This window comes from Orycteropus afer, unplaced genomic scaffold (assembly GCF_000298275.1).
Source record: "Orycteropus afer afer isolate SDZICR_OR568_19922 unplaced genomic scaffold, OryAfe1.0 scaffold00028, whole genome shotgun sequence".
NCBI lineage: Eukaryota > Metazoa > Chordata > Mammalia > Tubulidentata > Orycteropodidae > Orycteropus > Orycteropus afer.
In genome coordinates, this window is record NW_006921615.1 from 9,663,272 (window position 1) to 9,687,017 (window position 23,746).

Below are 23,746 nucleotides of genomic sequence, written 5' to 3' on the forward strand. Positions count from 1 at the left end.
AGATGAATACAGGAAAAGCATGCTTCTCATTTATCACCAAACAAGTATTGAATGGCTATTACGCACTGCCCTCGAGTTGGGTCAGACTTATAGTGACCCCTCCTTGGGTTTCCGAGGTAGTATTTCTACAGAAGTAGATTGCCCAACCTTCCTTCCAGGAGTAGCTGGTGGGTTCGAACCTCCAGCCTTCTGGTTAGCAGTCAAATGCCTTAAGCACTATGCCACCAGAGCTCCTTGAATAGCTATTACATACTAGAATCTACTAGGTACTGGGGATAGATGGGTAAGAAGATGTATGTTAATCCTTATTTGCACTCAGAGAATCCTTAGGGAAGCAATGTGGTAAGATGGAGAGAACACACAGAGGGGTGAAATCCCACCAGCAGGATGATCTTTGGTAACACTACTTAATCTCTTTAAGCCTCCCTTTACTCACCAGTGCAAGTAGGACCATCTCACTTTTCAAGGTAATAACTATCGCCATCGAGTCATGTTGGGCTCAAGGTGACCCCATGTGTGTCAAAGTAGACCTGTGCTCCATAGAGTTTTCAGTTATTGATTTTTTAGAAGCATGTCACCAGACCTTTCTTCCAAAGCATCTCTGGGTAGACTTGTACCTCCAACCTTTTGGTTAGCAGCCAAGAGCATTAATTAACTGTTAGCACCACCCAGAGATCCTTCAAGGTATTAGAAAGGACTTCTTTACAAAACACTTAGCATCATTTCTGCTACACACTAAGGCTCATGGATGATTGAACCCTGAAAGGGATATTTTAAATGTAAAATGACAGATGTAGGACATGAAGCAAATACACAACAAACATATTTACAGATGTTAGAACAAAAAGGCTCAAACTCCTAATATGAAATTCTATCAATAAAATGTGAAGTCCAGTATTTAGATTCCAAAACAGGAAAATGGGATTGAGTAGAATGGTTTCACAACAGTTCAAGCAAAAACAAATACAGGCTTCAGAGTAGGAAGTACCTTCTAGCCCACATCTGACATGGCTATTAAAGATGCCATTCTCAGTCTCCAAAAGATACGAAGTTTAGGGGTCACTACTCTGTTCCAATTAGATCTTACTGAAGGAATTGTCTTAAGTTCTAGTCATTGGATTTTAATAAAGACATTGACAAAATAAAATGGGTAGCATAAAGAGAAAAAAACAAAGAAAAAATGAAAATCTAGAGACCATGAACTGTAGTGGTCAGTAGTGTAGATTCAAGAACTGGGCTGTCTGGCCTAAAATTGGATCTAACATATTTTGTTTTCAAACTGATAAAGACATTTGATTTAGTGAACAAAGTTCCACTGGAAAAACCCAGGATCACAGAATAAAATTTACAGTCCTGATGTGGAATGTACTAACCTATGAGGCAATGAACCCTCCAAACCAGTAGTGTACCATACCAAACCAAACCCAACCAAACCCATTGCCAATGAGTTGACTGTGACTCATAGTGACCCCTATAAGACAGAACAGAGCTGCCCTAAAGGGTTTCCAAGGTTGTAAATCTTTACAGAAGCAGACTGTCACATCTTCCTCCTGCAGTGGCTGGTAGGTTTGAACCATTGACCTTTTGGTTAGCAGCCAAATTCTTTAACCACTGCACCACCACCAAGAGCTCCTTCACCCAGCAGTATAAATATCATTAAATCATCATCTACCAGGCATGCTGCAGAGGGGTGGGGCACAGAATGAAAGTTGATCCTCATTCCAACCCAAGTTTTTTATGATGCCTCTAAAACACTGGTTAGAAAACTAAGTTAGTCTTGTAGGATTCTGCTTTGCTTACATTAGGGAAGAATTAAATCAGTCAAATTCTTGTGCTTATCAATTTAAGCCAGAAAAATATGCCACAGAAACACTGATCTCAATAATTTCCTGAGATTTAAAATGCACTGAAAATGAATTACTTAGAATACTCAGGGGAACAGTAGGTCTAAAGTGTTCCCGAATGTATATTCCTCCCCCTCACGGGGACCCCGCACTGAGTGACTATCAAGCACTTACCGCCAGGTACTGTGGGGTAAGTCCTCCCAGACCTGTCAGGTTCCCCCAGGTGGCAGTGTTGAGCTGTTGCATCTGTTGTGCAAGCTGCTGTTGGAGGCGCCTTTGCTCTTTGTCCTTCTGAGTATCAGCAAACTTCACCACGATAGGTGAAGAGCAGCCCTGTGGTCAGACACATTGGAAAGTGAAGAGGGAAGTTACAGCCTGGTTGAATCCTCTCATGATACTCAGTCAGCACTGGACCTATCTTTCTTAACTATCTTGGAGCAATGGAATGGTATGAAATTGTTTAAAAGTGGCTCAATTCTTTTTCTTCTTCTCTGAATAATATCATCAAGAGAAAATTCCATAAACTGTCTGGTTTCTTTGGGGATCTAGTGGTCGATGAAGCCATTTGCTTTCTTTTTCTGAGCATTAAACTGCCTCTCCTTCTCTCTTCATGTGTCTTCTTTCAACCTTTCCAGGTCCTCCTAGAGACAACAGGCCTTATCAATGTTCTTTCATTAAGCTTCATGGTTTGCTTGTTTTAAAAGACAGACTTCTCTCTGTGTGTCTGCCCATTTCCACGAAAAAGCAGAGGACAAAGAGGGGATGAAATTGTAATGGGAATAAAAAAGTCTCTGATTTACTTTTCCATTCTTTTCAATTTTCAGTTATGAATGTTGAACTTTGGAACTGATGAGAATCGTATCGATCTGGTAATAATTGGGAGATAAGAGTTTCATTTTAGGAATGTGAAGGAAGGAGCTATCAGAGAACACAAGCATTGATCAAAGTAATGCTTCACATGTTTTCAGAAAGATCTCTCTGCTTCCTTCCACAGCACATCTACTCTGTTCAGTCCCCAGAGCTACAGCAAACCAAAAAAATCAGAAGTACGTTCCAGTCAAAGGAGCATCTCAGAAATGATAGGAGGAGGATTTTATTTGGCTTCTTTCCCTAATGAATCTCACCATCTTAGGAGTTTCTTTCAGTTTTCATTTCCTTTAAAAGGCAAGAAGTATGAGTAGTAAGGGAGAAATGGCCAAATACTATTTAATAGGATGAATTCATGTTTGAGATAGATAAAATCATAGGGAAAATAACAGCCTAACATCCCAAGCATGAAGACTTCCTTTCAAAAGCACCTTTTCAACATTTGCCATTTGCTAAATACTCAGCAGAAATGTCCCCTTTCTTCCTCCTCCCCAGTCTTTCCTTCCTCTTAGTATGGCTTGCCTACACATTTCATCACAATTAAAGCTGTTACATTTTGCTGAGGTAAAAAGAAGTAATTCTACTCATCTGACTAAATAAAAACTTCTATTGAAACTCAGCATGTTAACAGAACTCTCTCCTTTCAAGAAAATTTGCACTCCTGTTTAAGAGAGCTTTTCCTTTCTCTTCCCTTTGGATTATTTTTCTTTCTTCTAGAAAACAAACTTCCTTATCACCTTGGGTAGTTATTGGTGATACAGCTGTGAATATTTGAGGCTCTTATGTCTGTCATTATGTTAAAAAAAATTGTGAATTTGAGCAAAACATGAGAAAAATGAAGTGACTGAGTGTTGAACTTCCAGCACATCGGTCTTCAGCTCTGGTAGGCAGAGGCTGTTAAATGCATAAAAATAATTTCTCTACCATTTTTAAGATCTATTAATTCATTTTTCCTCATCTGCTCCATATTTCAGCACTTCATCACTTAAAAGGGCAAAACACTTTGGACATGGAAACTACATAGAGAAGGGGTTTCATATGGGAAGGGTTGCTATTGCTGCATTAAATTAGTCCCATAACAAATAATAGCGTCTACCACGACAGTACATTTATTATTGTTTTATTCTTCCTTAAAAACAAAAAAAAGACATAAAAGCGGAATATTAGACCAATGATTATAGCTTTAAAAATGACTTTTTTGAATCACAAAAGAGAAAAACAGAATGGGGGAAGAGTGAAGGAAAGTGGAGAAATAGAAGGTACAATATATATAAATGAATTATTTTTAAGACCTTCTTCTTCTAAACTTTAGTAGTCTCATAATTTTGAATTCCAATCTTTTAGATAATACATCTTAGTCAAGGATGTGAGTCAAAGTCCTGAAAATAATGTAATTGGTTAAAAAAAAGAAAAGCCTTCAGATGTACAATTAATATGCATCACATATACTCTTCCATTTAAATGTCTTTTTTTTTTTTTTTTTTTTAACAAAATAGGACATTTTAGTGTTTGAGGCCCTTTTGTTTAAGCATGGATGTCCAGATTTAAAAATAAGTACACCAAATTCACTTTAAAAATAATACTGTTAATGAAGAATCACAGATTTCTTTTGAATACATATGCCCCATTCTCTGTAATAAGTTCTTTTTAGTATGAGAGCATATTATTTTCTTGGTCCTGGTTCAGTCCCAGTTCTGCTTTATGATCTTGCACTTTCTTAACACAGGAGGGCAGGGCTCTATGCAGCAGCATTCTCTCTGGGTTCACTTGGGGAGGAGGGGGCTCAGTCAGAGTGGAGACCTGCCCCTCCCCAAAGCCAATTAACATACTTGAAATGATTTAGTTGAAAATTTCTCTAAGGTGAAAGAGACAAATTTGGGTACAAATCACTACAGGAAATAAATAATTAAAGAATGAAACACACATAGAGAGGATAATAATACAGGTAAAGACACTTTTTTTTCCCCAACAGTACTTTCATTTTAATCTCCAAATTGAAATACAGCTGGAAATCAGGCTGATCCACATTAATGAAACAGCCTAAGTTCAGAGAAAGGGGAACAAAAACATTGGCACATATGTAACTGCATGTTGTACAAGACTGGATTTCTAGATATTTCAAATCCTGCTAATTATTTCCTATCATAGCCGATTTTCACCTGAGCTTGCCTTCAGGTAGGGGGTATGAGTGTCTTAAAAATGCATTGCACTGAAAGGAAAACACATTGATTATATAAGATATGTTAAGAATATCAAGGTCAAAATGAATGTTTGAAAAAGACAATAGGCTTTGCAATGCTGATATCACAAGTCAGAAAAGTACAGTCAACACTTAATGACAATGCCATGCACACTCCTTTCCCCCCTTTCCACCCACCTTTTGATTCACTATAAGAAAAAAAAAAAAAAAAAAAAAAACTGCCCACAAAACATGACGCATAGTGATCACTGAGCTCCCAGCATGCTTTGGGAGATGCAGCATTGCAAAAACAAACAAACAAACAAACAAAAAAGAACCCCAACAAAATGGGGGAGGGAGAGAAGAAGCTCAAACAATTAAAAAAGAGATTTTGCATATTAAAAAAAAAATTGAAAATATCTTGTTTGTTCAAAAAATAAAACATAGCTTCTTAAAATACCACAAGGCCACCTCCAGGAAAGATCACCCATACACAAAGATACAGGATACATAATACAGCAGAACATGCACTCCCAAATGGTTCCATCAGACAATACAGAATAAATAACGGCATATCACTCTCGGAATGCTTTTGTGCAAAATTCTGAAAGGCCATGACCCAAATCACAGACTAAAAGTACAGAGCCATCTATCTGTATTTGTGGGTAAACATCCACACCAGTGCATTCATGTTCCCCTAAGGTCACTATCTCTCATTAGGAGACTAAATTTGAGCCTTTATGCTTCTATGGTATTTGCCCACTTTTTAGGACAGAGATAACTCTAATTATTTCAGTGGGCTCTTACAACTGAATGAAGTGGGAGAAATATTAACTTTCTCCAAAATTCTCAATGCAAAAAGACAATTCTGCTTGACTAGATTAAAGTTAACTTGACCCCACATAAAAGAACATCATGGTTTAGTGCAGGGGAAGCTGCAGATTGGGGTGGTGGTATTAAAGTCTAATTCGTACCAATCCTGGGTGGGGAACGTATTTGATTCTTTAGGTACAAAATGACACTTTGCTTAAGTTGCACCATGACTTTACATTGCAGGGCCTGTGCCACTGCAACAAAAGGCTCAAAAAAGATCTGTAAAGTGGATGGTTTTGCTAAATGCATTTTAAGTCATTAGGGGAAAAAAATCAGAGGGAGGGGAGGTAGAGGGAGTGAAAGATTAAAACAGAGAGAAGGGGGGGGAGAAAGAGAGAGAGAGGGAGAGAGAAATATGAGTGAGAATGAATATGAATGAATGGGAAGAGAGATGGTGAAAGTTTAAATCTGTGATTGTCATGTGAACAATCCACACAGGAGAGAATTGCTTTACCATTCCCCATCATTTGCACAAAGAAAACAAAGAAAGGGCAGATGATACAGTACCTCCATGGTCTGAGACTGATGCATGGCTTTGATTGCATTCTGTGCCATTGCCCTTGTAGAAAATGTGACAAACGCACAGCCTGTGGGAAACAAGGGGACAGGGAGCAGGAAAGACAAAAAACAACAAGACAAAAGGGTTGGACGCTTGTTAAACCAACACAATCTACGAGAACTGCCACAAGACGACACTGTTCTCAGTAGTACATAAAAATAAACAACTTCTCTCTTTGGTTTTATCTTATTTCGCTTTTTATTCACAGTGCTGACTTGCTAATCTGACCAAAGCAGAAAGATTTATTTATTAGTTTATTTTTTTAAATGGAGAGTAGGGGAGGAAGTTGGGTACTTTTTTAGCCACAGGGTTTGAAATTAGCAAGATCTAGTTTGCATTTTGTAGGATAAAGAGTTGCTATTTTACATTTTCTCCTTGGATGATCATCTTTACTTGGGGCATCCACACATTAGGGCTTTGTAGTTAAAATTTTATCCTTGATTTTTAAGAAGAAAATATTAAAATCCTCACACCGAGGGCAAATTAGCAAATAAATTTCAATAGCTCAAAATGTCAGCAAAGAATATCTAATATATATAGATACATAATCTCTTCTGGATAGATAAAAACATATATATGTATAAATATAAATTGATGTTATTCAAATACAAACAAATATACCAATACCGTACAAACTATTTAATACTTACTAATTATTAACAGAAACAAATGCTCTATTACGCTGAGAATATTCAGTAGTACATATAAGGTAAAACTGAAAAATTTGCATTCGCTTTTTATTTGTATAAAATCTTCATGACTGTTGAAAGTTGCAGCTCTCTGAAGTGTACCAGAGATTTAACCTAAAGACTAACATACACAAGACACACAATTCTTGGAATATCTAGTGGGCTACCCAAAAAATTTTCCATATCTTTTTTTTCCTTGTGGTGTAAAATAACTACAATCTATAGTGCCTGTTCCTGCTTCTTGTACCAGTGTTGGCCACCATGCAGGTCACCACTCCCCTACACGGCTCATTGGCCTTTTCACTAATAAAAACACTGCCTCCTGAAATTTACATTTTATTCATCATGCACCCTTGGGCTTCTTGGAGAAAAAGACTGTGAAATTAATGCAGATTCAGGCTGATTTTATAATAATACCACAGCACACTAAAAGCTTAGCTAAAGCAACACAGAGTTATTCATTTATGATCTCTAATGACTTTAAAAGTGCATTGATTTTCAGCTTCTTTAGCCTTGCACAGTTTGAACTTAGGTATCAGAGAATAATTTAGTGTTCCACTCAATTTCCTCAAAACATTATTATTATTACTACTTAAAAGATTTCCAAATGAAGCTGCTCTAAACTGAGAGGCTGAAGCCTATTGTCATTTCAGAGTGGATGCATGAAAGAGGAATTCTGGCATCAACAATATGATATCGTTGCCCCTGTGGCCAATAAAAAGAATAAAGTGTTCTACATTCAAACAACCAGCAGATTGTTTGGTTTATGTAAATCAATTTGTGAGGCATAAAACAGTATTTTCTTCTTTTGCTGCATGTGTACCTGGTGAGATTATCAAGTCAATACTGTCTTAGCACCTTTTAATCAAACAGCAATAAGAAAAAGCAATGCCTGCCCATTCCCCCCAAAGCACAACATCCAGTCATGAAAATAAGTCAATGCATTTTTTGCATCATGCTGTAATTTTTAATATACAAAAACTCTCAGTACAAGGGAAATTTATCTCACGTTCATCTCCCTGTTAAGCTGGTCCCTTATAAAGCTTGAATGAAGTCTAGCTCACTATGAATGCTGAGCTGTTTCATGTAGTTCTCGGACATTATAGCAGCTGATGAAGCTTATTATTTAAATACATTGTCTGCACCTATCCTGCCTGAAGCTGTCGTCATCGATATAAGAATTGAGCAGCTTTCTATAAGCCATCTAGACAATGTGTGCAATATAGTGAGAGACAGATGACAGTACCTCTGCTGGCTTCCTCATCGATGCTGAGCTCTTATAGTCCCAAATTTACCATCCATTTCACAGTAACATCTCTTCAAAAACATTGATTCTCATCAACATTATGAACAGAGGAAATAACACTAAGAAATTTTATTTTTCCATTTCTTATCTTGAAACTATATCAGAGGCAAAAGCAGATAATCTAGTGGAGATGTATCTCAAGTCATGGGAAGTCCAGACTAACTGCTTTTAATAGTCAAGAAGATTGTTTCATTCACTTCATTTGGTCTTATTATCCAGGAACATGTGCCAAACTGACAGTTTCCAAATGGAGGTTAAGAATGCATAAAAAACATGTAAAATGTCAACAAAAATCAATAAGGCAGTGTTTATGCATTTACCACAATTTCATACAAGCAGAACTTTTGTTAAGTAACTTAGTGAGAAAGAGAGCAATTAACAGGTCTCAAAGAAAAGTATTAGCAAGAGAACAATAAAATTATATCTCTATAAACTTGAACCATTGCCCTTTCCTCTATGAAACTGAAACCTGCAATTGAAAGCTCGACTGATGCTTCTAATTATACTATCCTCACCCCATCCAAAAAATCATCTGACAAATCTGATGACTTTTTTAACCTTTTTATTCTATTGGCAGTGGTGCAGTGAGAGAAAAGCTATCTCCTTGGGGGCTTCTGTCATGTTCTGTACTGTACGCTGTGTTCAATTACTTAAGAAGGAAAATTACTGTGTCATTTATAAAGAAGGAGTGCATGTTGAAAACCTCATTCTCTTTGTCACTCGGGATGAAGTTTAGCAACCTTAGAACCAAGTATTTCTTGGACTAATGGTTTGTTAACCTTTGTAACTCTCTCAAAAACAGGAGGTGACAGTAGTCCTGTGGCTAAATTTTAATTTTCTTTCCAACAATGATTTTCAACACCACTGAAAACATAGTGGGTGACTTTGGGATTAGGCCTCAAATCAGTGGCTATTCACTCAGAGAGGATCTCCTAAACTCCTACCACCAAGATTGTCTCTTTGCTTGTTCTCATAAGCCAACTACAAGTCTTTCCACTGGGCAGAAATAACTCATGTCATAATAATTGTCACCTTTCTCTGCTAAAAATGAGTTCCTGGGTGCAGGAGAGCTCACCAGGTCTTAATAGGACAACTGCTTTGAGCTCAGGGCTCAGTCCTTAACCATTCTGGAATACTGCACACACGTGCTGTCTCAGCAAGCAGTGATCTGGCTACTGATCAAAATGCTGAGGAAACCAGATTGGAGCAGAAAATACAGGTATGAAAATAATGAAGCCACATTTCTTTTGGGTTAGGTATAATAGCATGTGCATTACTGCCTTAAAATCTCCACATAAATAATAGTAAAAAAAAAAAAAAAAAAATCCTTTTTTTTTTTTTTTTGCCAACATGCAATTTACCCAGCAATTTATTGTTTCTACTTTCAGAATGTCAGAGATTACTAATAGAAATGAAAGGAGTTGAATTCCTCTTATTTCAGCAAGCTTGCCTTCTCACTGCTAAAACAGATAAATGATTGACTGGGGAAGGTTTCTCAAAGTAATTTCCTCCCACAGACAGGATCTAAGGAAAGCACGCAGCCCTGTCATGGAGAAGATTCTGGAACACATCTATTACACTTGTCATTTCAATTGAAAGGGTATCTTAACTCAGGTGCTCTAACTTCTCTCTCAGCTACAAGAGAATTTGGAGAGAACTAGATGAATTCTTGCTCCGCACCAGAAAAAATGAAAAACAAAGTCCAGGCACTTTTAAAACACGTATAATGCCAGGGCTTCTTGATTTTCTCCTACTTCTTTGAAAAAAGGCACAACACCCTGCTATATTTCAACTGAAAGAAGCATGATTTAAAATAACTTGTGTAGCATGAAGGAGATTTCAACCTCTGGAAAACTTCTTTATCAATTCTTATTCAGTTGAAGAAATACCTTGATGCAGTCAGTTTTCCTTATTGAATCTTTTTAGCAACGGTAAAGTTCACTAAACATATGCTACCAATATAATGTTGGGGCATAAAAATTAATATTCTCATGTTCCTAATGTTGAGCTGGTTTATTTAAAATTGGCATGAAGACATCATTTATTTATGCCACCCGAGGCTGAGTGCAGTTTTGGATATAATTTTAAAAAAACATTCTGACTCGTGACAACCCTTTAGGACAGAGCAGAACTGCCTTACAGGTTTTCAAGGCTGTACTTCTGTACAGAAGCAGACTGCTTCATCTTTCCCCCTGTGGAATGGCTGGTAGGTTCAAACCAATGATCGTTAGCAGCCAAATTGCTTTATCCATTATGCCACCAAAGCTCCTTTGGGCATATTTAATAGATGGCAAAATCTCACTATTGAGGTGCAATTAGAAGATTGTATTCAGAACAAGATTTTGGCTTCACAAAATGCAGTCAATAATCTGGGGATGGGGATGGGTGCATTTGATAAATGTTTCCACATATATGAATGGTTAGGTACTCTGTGAGCAAGCCTCAACTGTTGTGATCAAAACTGAGTCCTCTCCACGTACATGTTTTAAAAGTCAAATGCCAAACAAAGCCCTAATCATATATAGCAAAAAGCAATGAGGATTTAATGGCTAAATCCAGTCTTTGCTTTCCAACATCCCTAAAAATATTGCCAATTCATTTTTCAAGCATTTTGGCAGGAGAATGTTGGAACCCCATAAACACAGCTGGAATATTCTTAAACAAGCAGAAAGTTACCTTAAATGGCAGTGAAGATTTGACTACAGTTTATGGGAAGGAAAAATGAAGTAAACTCCTTCATTGACCATGGGTTACAGATATTCAGTTGCTATGGTACAGAAAACTCTGTAAATTGTATCCAAATAGCCAATTCTGACTGTGGGGCTATAGGTAATGAGAATGTGTGTATTTTAGGAAATCAACAAGCTAGGGTAACACTGTCAAACAAGAGCATTGGCTTAGAAATCTCAACGCTCTGATTCTGAGAGCAAACATCTCATTTGAGCTGCCATGTGTGGTCTAGCAGTTAAGTACTCTGCTTGTTTTCTCAGTGAAAGCTCACACAGCAGGCCACAAGAGGTTGACCACCATTACCGAAGGATTTGAGTGTCATGAAGTTGCTTGAAAGTATCTCAATACTATATTTTCCAAATTAGAAAAGATAACAGAGTGAGCTACTGCCCCCAAAGGAGAAAAAAATGCATGTTTAGAGGTGGGCACACTGCCTAAAGGACTGCCTAGGTGGGGAAAATGGTTAAGTACTTGACTATTAGCTGAAAGGTCACAGCCTTGAAAACCCTATGGAGCAGTTCTATTCTGCACTGGAACTGACTCGATGACAATTTACAACAACACTGCCTAAAACAAGGAAGAGTCCTAATATTTACTGAGTTGCTTCAATGTGTTTGGCAGGAGCTTGATACTTCCCATGTATAAAGTCATAAGAATTTCTTGAGGGTGTCTGTCCTGGAACATGCCACAGATCTAGGTCTGGTGAGTAATGAGATCTTTTTTATATTCTTTTGTGACAATATGTGGATCATTATTATTTATTTTAAAAAAAGACAGTAAGTATGGCTGGACTTGGTAAATCCAAAGTTGTAGGTCCTGCATCCCTGACAGTCTGCAACTCTGATGCAATGAGGGGTGTGGATCACCATGCCTAGAGAAACCCAGCCTAATAACTATTCGGGACAAATTTTAACCACTGACGTGTCAGAGAAGATGTGACTTTAGAAAACTATGGGAAATCACTACACTAATTGCCTCCTTTGTCTTTATTCTCGTAACTGAACTGGGCAAAAGCAAAAAGTAAAACACTCAACTGCCCCTCTTCCTCATCATAATCAAATTACTTTATTTATTTATTTACTGGCTACCGTCTACCCTGGTTTAGTATTAGAAGGTACTTTACAGAACAGCCAACTCTCATTTAACTTAATTTTAATTAATTAATTTATTTAAACAACTGAGCCAGCAATCAGCATTATGAAAAGAAATGCTAAGTGACCTATATCTGTGGTGCTAATGGGAGACTCTTACTAATATTTGATTGAAAACTGTAATTCTTTAATAAAAGAAAAATAGTGGCATGAAAGAGAATTGTTCTGTTAACAAATACACCAATTCAGGAGCAGTCCCCTGTACCCAGGAGTCCCTAGGTCCTGCTAATTGAAAACCATACCACTGTCTGTCTTTATAGTTCAGAACAAATGGTTATAAATGAGTATTTTCTTTTTTGCAATAGGGAATTCTCATCAGTTCACTAGAAATTACTTTTCTGTTAAAAAAAAAAAAAAAGGCTGGTGGGATAAGCTACTCTTTACATTGAGCCTTCATTTGCATAAAATATTGATGAGAGTGCTTCCTTAACTTGTTTCAGAAATGGGCTGCTTCTGGTGTCAAGTGCTGTTAATCAGCCAAATGGCAGATCAAATTAGCTAAGTTCTCTTGTTAAGTACTGTGTCCTGCTCTTTCCCATGAAAAGTTTGGGCTGCTTTAAAATCTTATCTGTAGAAATAACTCATGTCTGCTCAGAGTTCTAAACGCTGCAGGCAGCAATGCTACGCATTACTGTCCCTACTGGACAGATGGAGAAAGTGAGATAGCATTTCATAAGACAGCCAAGCCAAGAGGGAAGAAGTAAATAAATAAAACTCAAGCCCATAGCCATTGAGCTGATTCAGACTCACAGTGACTCTATAGGACCAAGCAGGTTTCTAAGGCTATGTATCTTTACGAAATTAGATAAATAAGGCTATTTATCTTTATGAAATTAGAGTGCCTCATTTTTCTCCTCTGGAGTGGCTGGTGGGTTTGAAGCTGACCTTCTGGTTAGCAGCCCTGTACTTTAACCATGGTGCTACCAGAGCTCCTAAGCCAAGCAGATAGAGGACAGAAACCAAGCACCCACACTTCACATTCAAGGTCTATCTACTAGGCCAGACATATGGTATGCTTATCTGGAAAGCTATCACACTAGTATCTAATGATTCTCTGTAAGTGGGGCAGATATTTTTTACTGCTGTCATTTACAAATGGGGAGATACAGGGACAGAGATAGGAAAATGAATTGACTATGGTCACACATCACGTCAGTAGAAATTCTGGGACTGAAACTTGGATTCAGTGGTTTCTAAGCCATTATTAATTACCCTGTGATTAATTTAAGGCCCTCCTTTCTGTCTTTTCTCCATGCCATGCTTTGGAGAATGGAAAATACAATAACACAGACGTGCTACTGAAAATAATTATTGGAGAGAATAGTGATTTTAATTACTAGATTGACAGCAGAAAAGAGAATCCAAAAACATTATCATATCTTCCTACACCCTTTTATTTTTCATTTAGCTTTTCCTGCTATAGTCTCTCTCCTGGTTTGTCTGCCTAAGTGGACATATATACTATGACTGAAATAGAATCAGATGATCAGAAATGATTATTAGAAGTACTCATGGCTTGAATTTGCTAACATGGCACAAAGACACTAGGATGAAAATCCCAGTATCCCTCTGTTGTGAGGATGAACAGGAGCCAGAGGTTGTGTGGTCTGTAAAACTGAGGGGAGATTTTGGTTGACATTAATAATGGCACAGGTGGTAAGCTACAGTTTAGTCTGAGGCACTGGACTTGCTGTTTAGGGATCATGTTCATTTTCATGTCTTGCTCGGTTTTTAGATAATCACATCTAAATAACAAGCGGCAAATAACAAGAATTTCAGAATTGTTACTGAATGATTAAACTATGATTCCATGCCTCTCTGCTTTCTTTTTTTAACCACCTTCAGAAGAAAATACCTAAATCACAAGCTCAGAGTTGCTCCAGCTCCTTCTAGTTTTCCTCTAGAGTATCTCCATTTTGGGGCTCCGGAGGTGGATGTAGGTGGGAAACTTTTGTTCTCTGTGCCTTCAGCTCTAGCAGCTGATACCATGAAGCTTTATGTCTAAAAGTTGAAAGGAACACATATTCTTCCTCACACGGCACTGAATTTAGGTAAAACTAGTATGATGGGTGAAAATGAGTGCCTTGTTACTTATGGCCCAATCTTTTCTTTTAGCATATGCTTTGGGGTAGCACTACTGTAACAGAACCTGATGGTGAGAATGAAAAGAAGTTTCTCTAATTAGCTCTATGGAAACTGTGCTGACAATTAGTTTAAAATAATAGGATGAAATCCCCTTCCTGTTGCAAAGATAGGGATTTCTTATAAGAATTGGATAATATGTCATACATACACACTTTCACTTCTGTCTTTCTGGACTGATGCAGGAAACAGTAGTCAGACAATTGCTAACGCTCAGTATCAACCTTTATGAGCAGTTTAAGGAAGGAGGTGTGTAGCATTGTCAAAGAAGGAGGCAAACATGGAAAGAGAAATTTCCAATTATTTTGTATAACTGCTTGTAAGAATACTGGTTGTCATCAATGCTCTGAGCCATCACCTTTGCATCTATCATGGTGGGGAAGAAGAGCCTACAACCTTCCTCAGGATCAAGTCATTTTTCTATCACTTAAAGGGATTCCCTGTGCTCAGGACTCCAGGAGCTCAGTTCTTTGAAATAAAATGTTCATACAGGTAGGCCCAGTTACTCTTAGGTCTGTATCTGCTCCGGGCTACATGTAAACATTGAAATTTTTTTCTTGGGTTGTATTACTGTCAAGAGGACAATATCCTTAACATTTCTTTCAGGCACAGGCAGAAAACCACAAGACTAAGATGAAAACAACAAATATTCTTTCTCATCCCCCACATCTCCCACTCGTCCTCCAAAAATATTCTTCAATTTGAGACTGAACTGGGATGCGTAATGATAGGGCAGCCTGTCAGTTTTCTATCCGACAGTGATAACCTGAGCTAATATGCTGGCACCAAGACCTTCTCAACTTGAGAAATAAAAGCTGATCATTTCAGCTACGGTGAAAAGTTCAGGTTGGATAACTTTATCACATGGGACGTATTACAGGGTAACCTCTTGCTGTTTGCGGTGCTACATCTACCTTGACTGTGACACAGAGTTCCAATTAGCACTTAAGGAAAGAGACTTTATAGACAGCACACTCACCTCGACTGAGCCCGTCGGGTCCCCGGAGAATCCGGCATTCTTCTATCTGGCCAAATGGAGAAAACATCACCCTGATATCATTCTCATTACATTTCTTCGAAACCATTCCTATGAACAATTTTCTGTCTTCCACAGCTAGGAGATAAAAATAATGAATGAGCAAAGGCCATTTCATCTTTCTTCTTGTAATCAATGCTTCATTACCACATCAAACCAAATCCCGGCCATGTAATACTGAACACAGGTCCAAAAGCTAACCCGTTATACTGACAGTTGGCCTTCCCTCTTCCACACATCTCATCTTGGCTCTTCCCTTCCACTTAGCCCTCCTGAATGTCTCCTCTCTTTGTAAGCTTTCTACTACTAATAAAATATCTTAATAGGACACAACACACTATTGTTACATTCCCCCACCCCCAACTTGGAAACTAATAGCAATGGATTCACTAGCATTTGGAAATACTACCATCCTGCTGTGAGATGTACAGTTATTTTTGGATGCAGATTTTAATATTGGTTTTTGTAGATGTTCTTTGAACTTAAGTGAAGGGAAAGAGGGAGGTCAGGAGAGGAAAAACAACAGGAACAGATGAAGTGGAATTAGCAAACAAAACTTTTAACAAAACATTTAAGGAAAGACAACATTTTTTATCTCTCTATTTCCAATAGTTTTAGCCCCACTGATCCAGACAGGAATTAAAGGTAAGAGAGTCTCATTTCTCTGGGTAACTAGTAAATTAACTTCCTTTCATAGTATTAGCTGTGCAGCTCTAACTAAGACAACACATGTGGCTCTCTGTGGTATGACTAAAGAGGAAGCTAATTCTAGTTAAGAGAATGGGGCTGCTGCTGCTTGAGAATCACTTTAGGACGGTCTTGCTCACAGTAGGAGCTCTGGTGACGTAGTGCCTAAGGCATCTGACTGCTAACCAGAAGGCTGACGGTAACCAGAGGGCTGGTGGTTCAAATGCACTAGTAAACCCCTAACAACAAACTAAAAAGGAGGGAACAATACTATTCTAATAACTTGGAGGGAGAATTCCTGATGAACACAAATGCATTTTAGGTATTGTGGCAATGAAAAGCAAATTTGAACTACTGGAACCTGAGATGAGAGGGCGGATCATGGGAAGTTTTATTTCAGATAACTTGGGAGATGTTCCTCATCATCTACATGCTGTGCTCAGGATACCTGGCTGAAATTCTGCTTTTCAAAGGCTAGCTTTAAAACTGATTTCAGGACCAATGTCTGGAGCCTTTTTCAGGAGGGAGAAAAAGATTTTCATAGAAATCCAAGGATAAGAGTCCTGGTTACTACCCATCATTTCATTTCTTAGAACTAAAAAAAGAAAAAGATTGCTGGCAGTACTAGCACTATAAAGAGTCCTGGCTTAGGGAAAAAGCTCCACCATCAGTCACATGTACAATAACCTTTATTTTTATTCTTGTAATTGGTGTTTTGATGAATTTTATTTGTTTCTTCTACTCCCTCCCTGGGTTTTATTTCTGTTTCTCCTAATTCCTTCTTCATTTAACCAACAAGAATTTGTTCGGCATTACCAGGGCCAAGTGTTTCTGAGGACACGTGAGTTAAAATACGAGGTCTGTGCCTTCCAAGGAGCTCTGGTGGTGTAATGCCTAAGGCACGTGGTTGCTAATCAGAAGGCTAGTGGTTCAAACCCACCAGCCACTCCTCGGAAGGAAGACTGGGCAATCTACTTCCACAGTGATACTGCCTTAGAAACCCAAGGAGGGGTCGCTATGAGTTGGATCCGACTCGACAGCAGTGGATGGTTAGGTATGCCCTCCAGGAGCTGAGTATAGTTCTATTCACGAAGCAGTGAAGTAATACCAGGTGGTGTACTCTAAAGCAGTGCTGTGCAATAGAACTCTCTAAGGTATCGGAAAAGTTCTAGGTCTGTGCTGTTCAGTATGGTAGCTACTAACCACATACGCCTATTGAGAGTTTAAAATGTGGCTAGTGCAACTGAGGAACTGAATTTTTAACATTATTTAATTTTTATTAACTTGAATTCAAACTTTGTTGTTGAGTGGATTCCGAGTAGCGGTGACCCCATGCGTGCAGACTAGGACTGCTTCATGGGTTCTCAAAGCTGTACTTTTGGAAGATCACCACAAGGTCTGTCCTCTGAGGCATCTCTGGATAGGTTCGAACCACCAACCTCTTGGCTAGTAGTGGAACGTTTCACTGTCTGCAGCACATTGTTGTTGTTGTTGTTATGTGCATGGCCACCCTAAATTTAATCATCCAATATGATTAGTGGCTACTATACTGGATGGTGTAGCTCTGAAGGGTCTAAATAAAATAGTGAAATGTTCCTTGTCATAGAATCCCAGACTGGAAGAAGAGACTTGAGAGATGTGTTGTCTAATATAAAAGAGAACCCCAAGGTCTGGTAGAGGGAAGAGACTTGCCTTTAGTATTTAGCAAGTATGCAGCCTAACCTGGAACACAACTCCATAACCTACTTTCAGCTCAGTGTTCTTTTCACTTCACTGAGTTTTCTCCAAGTTCAGAGGAGGCAGGTGAGGCTTAAAAGGGAATGCAATGGCTGTAATTAGGAGACCTAGTTTCTAGTTCGAGCTCTGCCATTAACCTTATGTGTGACCTTACAGAAGTAGCTGACCTCTGTGAACCTCAGTTTTATCATTATAAAATGAAGTTTTAAACTCTATTCTTTTCCCTTTGCTTTATTTGTTCCCTTTCTTAAGCAATGGCGAGAAAGTGGCTCAGCAACAGAGGAGGAGGTTCAGCTGCATGCTTTAGTTCAATGGAGCATTAGAGGCATTTGGGGAGATTGCTGGGGGCATAGCAGTCAGAATCCCTTCTACACAGCTTCTTTTTTCCACATTTGTGGTAACTCCTAAGACAACTCAGAGAAACTTTAGGGATTCAAGGAATGTAGGTTGAAACCACAATTTCCCAGTGCTTGTAAAGTAAGAATTGTGTACCAAAATGTTGGAGAAGGGCTTGATGGAAGATGTGGAATTCAAGGTGGACTTTAAGAAGCACAGGCAGGGTCATGTTCAGGTTGATAGAGATAGGGAAATAACATGCTAACTAAGCAAGGGCAGAATCATGAATAAACAAGAACTGTACCTGGGGTAGATGGAGGGAACCAGCCTGACTTAGTATATAATACAGTATATAAGTATATACTATATATACTCAAGACATAAAGAAGAGAAAGTCTGTTGAGACTCATCAAAAGTAGATGTGAGCGAGGGTCATCACTGGCTCTGATTCACTGGAAGGAGGCTATTGAGGACCTGTCTTCTTTTAATAGATGAAAAATATTAAAGTTCCTTTTTCTTCTTCCACATCAGGTGGACTACCAATCACCTACTGTAAACTGGTGAAAACGTAGTAAGTCAAGGACACTGTTGGTGCAACAATTATCTAATCTTTAGAAACATCAGGCATCTGGAGCAAGCATTCTTTACAATGGGAATCTTTGTGATCTCCAAAATCAGGGCAGCTATGATCTTTCAATGATACCTGGACTCCTTAACCTGTGAAGGTTCGGCTCAGGGCCTGTGAGGACGTGACATTCCCTTGAATGGGAAGGATGGAATTGACTGAAATGGGACAAAGCAGGGAGGGAAAAACTTCTAGTTTGCAGTTTTCTTATCCTTTGCTCCTTCTTATCTCTGGGACTCTACCCCCAGGAAACTCTGGCTGGTATCTTTATGAGAGTTTAAAAAATTTTTATTTTATTTTTTTTTTAAATTCTGTCCTATCCTGAAGAATCTGGTGCTAGTTCTTTTAAACAAAAATGATAAATTCCCAGTTGATCTGTGGTTTCACTGGTAAACCTATAATTATGGCATTTTATAAAAAAATATTCAGATTTCAAATTAGCTAAAAATAATTTTTTCTCCTAAGGATGCATATCAAGAAAATGGAAACTGCTTAAGAAAAAATACTAACTTCCTAAGCCATCACACTAAGGGTGAACTCAGATAGGGAAAAGGATGATAACCCTCACATTTTTTGTAACAAGCATTAATTAAGAAAAAATGCAAATTTACACAATCTGTATGTTAATTAAAAGTATAGCCGCTTTCAATGAAGTGCATTTGAAAGAGGTCATCTTTTAAAATTTCTTGTGTGTAATGCCTGCTGGTAATTTCTTTCTCTCTCTGGGTGTGTGTGTGTGTTTATGTCTCATATGTCCCTGACCTTCATAAAAGAAGCTGAACATTAGTAATCTTTTATTAGCAAAGTTGCTCCATAGTTTTAACAATGGCCCATGATTGGTTTAATGTAAAAAAAGAGGGATGATTAAACATATCCCGCTTTCCTCTCCTTTTGAGCTTTCCTGATTTTCCAGTGTAAATTTATTCACTGAGTTTATTTCTGAGATTCCCGTTACATGGGCTCCCAATAGCTTTGTAAATATTTTGAATAAACATAGTTACCTTCAGTTCACTTTTTTTTTTAAATCAATTTTTGACAAAATTTCTTGGTGGGTTTTTCCTAAGTATTCAGAGGCAGTAAGTATCTCACTTAAGTTTTTCAACCCACACAATGTTAACTGGTTACATGAATCCAGTGTTCATCATATACTACTAGGTGGTTAGGGGAATTAAAAAAAAAAAAAAAAAAATTAGGAAAGTCCCTATCCTCTACAGAAAAAACACAAAACAAAATTACTTTCCTCTATATTACCAATGGATGAGTAAGAGAAAATATTTTTAAACATGAAGTGGTACACAGATGGTATCACCTCCTAATAGGCTGAAAGGGGTTCCAGATCAGTGACCTTGTGAACCTCTCCTTCCCTGGCACAGACGAGAAAGGGTTAATATTGTAAGTATAAATGGTGACTTTTTAAAGTTAGGGGAATAGAAACTTCATTAAAAAAAAAAAATTCCCTAATTGTAAATCTGTGCTAACACCCTGGTGTACAATCTGTCAAAGTCACACCTGGATTCAGGGCTGCCTGAATTAATTAACAACTTCTCAAATGTGTTAGTGCTAACATATGGCATTTAATTACTGCCTCCAAATCTGTGAGTCTCTCCACTTTGAATTTCAAAATTATTTCTTCATCTTCCACTAAATCAGAAAGTGACTGGATGGAAACACCTTGTGATTCCTGTTTTTAATGGAGGCATTGCAGGTCTTCATCCTCACTTGACAATATTTAGTTATCTTGATTCCTGCTAGCTCTAAACTTGACATACGGACACCGGAGGTTTCAGAAGCCTTGAGAAGAGAGACACCAGGCTTAAATAGCATTTCTGGATTCTAGGCTTTAAGGACTCGCAACAAATTGTGGGGTTTGAGAGTTAAAGAAGGATGGACTTATGCTCTGTGTAGAGAGTAAAAAACAATCTTCCTCTTGGCAAGGAGTATATCACAGTGAAGACTGGCTATAGTCAAAGGGACTCTGTCTTATTTATCCAGTGCTGCTGTAACTGAAATACCACAAGTGGATGACTTTAACAAACAGAAACTTATTCTCTCATATTTTAGGAAATTAGAAGTTCACCAGCTCTAGAAAGCTTTCTCTTTCTCTGTCAGCTCTGGGAGAAGGTCCTTTTTTCCTGTCAACACCTATGGGGTCAACGTCCCTTCGAGATCTCCATGTGTCTTGCCATCAATCCTCCCCTTGGTCTAGGAAGTTCTCAGTGCAGGAACCCTGGGTTCAAAGGACGAGCTCCATTTCTAGCTCTTCTTTCTTGGTGGTACTGACTGAAGTCCCTCCTTCTCTCTCACTTCTCTCTCATTTTATTGCTTGTAAGATAAAAGGTGTTGCAGGCCACCCCAGGGAAACCCCCCTTACGCTGGATCAGGGCTGTGACCTAAGTAAGGGTGTCGCATCCCATTCTAATCCCTTACAACTGATTTTCTGATCATATCAAAGCACACCATGGGATGATTACATCATTACATAACTGCCAAATTACGTCATTACACAGCTGCCAAACCATTGAGAATCATGGCCTAGCAATTTGACACATTTTTTTGGGGACACAACTAAATCCATGACATCCCATCTTTTAGCCTCCAAAAATTCATGTCCTTACCACATGTAAAACACTCTCATCCCCTCCTGTTGTTGTTGTTGTTATGTGCCATTGAGTTGGACCTGACTCATAGCAACCCCTCCTTGGGTTTCTGAGGCGATATCACTACAGAAGTAGAGTGCTCCATCTTCCTTCAGAGGAGTGGCTGGTGGGTTTGAACCACCAGCCTTCTGGTTAGCAGTCAAGTGCCTTAGGCACTACGCTACCAGAGCTTCTCATCCCATCATATCATCCCAAAGTCTCAAATCAACTACAAGTCCAAATTTTATCCTGGGCAAAATTTCCTCTTCAACTGTGAATTGCCAATACAAGTTATCTGCTTCTAAAGTACAATGGTGGAACAGACACAAAGTAGACATTTCCATTACTAATGGGAGAAATTAGGAGGAAAAGAAGGGATAAAGGGCACCAAGCAAGAGGAAAAAAAAAAGGTACTCAAAAACCAGCAGGACAATTTACAATAGTTCTCAAGGCTTGAAAATAATCCTCTGTTCTTTGGAACCATCTAGGTAATGACCCTTCCTTCCAAACTGGATACTGGCCATTCTCTCTGGATCCTGGCTAGAGGTCCCCTTGGTCCTAGGCTTCTGCTCTGCCCTCCAGGCCAAATGGAATGGCAACTTTGTTTCCTAGGCTTTTGGTGGTCTCATTTTCTCCTAGTCTATCTGAGTGGTGACTCTCCCTCCTCAGCCCCAGCAGGCACTGTTTTCTGCTCCTTGGGTATGGCAGCTCAGCCCTCTCAGCTTTGGGCAGAAACCCCATCATGCTGGCACTTGAGAACCACAGCCTGACATTCCAGAACTGAGGTAGTAAAGACCTGACTCTTTGAAACCTAGGAGGCCATGGTCCCACCCTCTGAGACCCAGCAGGCCATTGTTCTACCCTTTGAGACCCCAGAAGTCATGTCCCTACCCTTCGAGACCAAGGTAGCTCTGCTTCCTGTGTTCCTTGTCTTTTTAGCTTCTGGTTCCTTGACCTTTCAGCCCCTGAGCCTGGCCTGACCTCTGCCCTGCTCCAGAAAGTATTACAAAGCCCTTTAGCTCTACCAGTAAATGCCCAGAGGCATCCCACTCCACCAGTAAGCCTCAGCCTGAAGGCACTCAGCTCTACTGCTCTGTGGGTCAGCAAGCCTAACACGTCTAACAAGTATCCTGAGGCACCCCACTCCACCAAGAAGCCACTCGCCTGAGGGCACTCAGTTTTCTTGCTCTATAGGTCAGCTCTGGCGCCACTGTGCCAGTCGCCTGGTTCTGCTGCCACTATTTCTGTGCTGCTGCTTCTTGCTATCTGCAGCATCCCCGATATTACAGCTCTCCTCACTTCCCATTGGGAGCTCTGGTGGTATAGTGCCTAAGGCATTTGATGCTAACCAGAAGGCTGGTGGTTCAATCCCACCAGCTACTCCTTGGAAGGAAGACTGGAAAATCTACTTCCGTAGACATATGCCTCGGAAACCCAAGGAGGGGGTGCTATGAGTCGGATTTGACTCCTCAGCAATGAGTTTGGTTTTTTGGTTTCACTTCCTATTGAGCCCTCTCCAGAATTGCCTTTGACATCCATAATTCCACCAACAGTCTCTTCAAGGCAATCAAGGCTTTTACTATTAACACCCATTGTTATCAAGTCGATTCCAACTCATAGCAACCTTCATTGGATTTCCAATGTTATAAATCTTTATGGAAGCAGATTGCTTCATTCTCCTCCTGTAGAACACCTGGAGAGTTTGAACTGCTGACCTTCTAGTTAACAGCCAAATGTCTTACCCACTATGCTACCAGAGCTCCTTGGGTTTTAGTATTGCAAAAAAAAAAAAAAAACCAAAAACCTAACTCGCTGCTGTCGAGGTGGCTCCAACTCACAGCAACCCCTCCTTGGATTTCCAAGGCAGTATCTCTACAGAAGTAGATTGCCAAGTCTTCCTTCTGAGGAGCGGCTGGTGGGTTTGAACCTCCAGCTTTCTGGTTAGCAGTCAAATGCCTCAGGCACTACGCCACCAGAGAACTCTTCTGGGCTCTACTCATTACCAGATTCCAAAACCACTTCCACGTTTTAGGTACCTGTTAGAGCAGCAACTTACTCTTCCAGTACCAAATTCTGTCTTAGTTATCTAGTACTGCTACCACAAAAATACCATTAAGTGGATGGCTTTAACGAACAGAAATTTATTCTCTCACACTTTTGTTGTTGTTGTTATGTGCCGTTGAGTCGGACCCGACTCATAGCGACCCTTCCTTGGGTTTCTGAGGCAGTATCACTATGGAAGTAGATTGCCCCATCTTCCTTCTGAGGAGTGGCTGGTGGGTTTGAACCACCAGCCTTCTGGTTAGCAGTCAAAGTGCCTTAGGCACTATGCTACCAGAGCTCCCCTCT

General features: G+C 39.2%; 1 protein-coding gene across 1 annotated transcript in view; it reads right to left on the reverse strand.

Annotated features, from left to right (window-relative positions):
• CELF2 (CUGBP Elav-like family member 2) overlaps nt 1-23,746 on the reverse strand; it is a 446,151-nt gene that overhangs the window by 77,363 nt on the left and 345,042 nt on the right. Inside the window, exons 5-7 of the mRNA XM_042780234.1 lie at nt 15,320-15,454; nt 6,271-6,350; nt 2,019-2,177 (exon numbers count right to left, since the gene is read on the reverse strand). Coding sequence (XP_042636168.1) covers nt 2,019-2,177; nt 6,271-6,350; nt 15,320-15,454 — 374 coding nt within the window. The remainder of the gene's footprint in view (nt 1-2,018; nt 2,178-6,270; nt 6,351-15,319; nt 15,455-23,746) is intronic.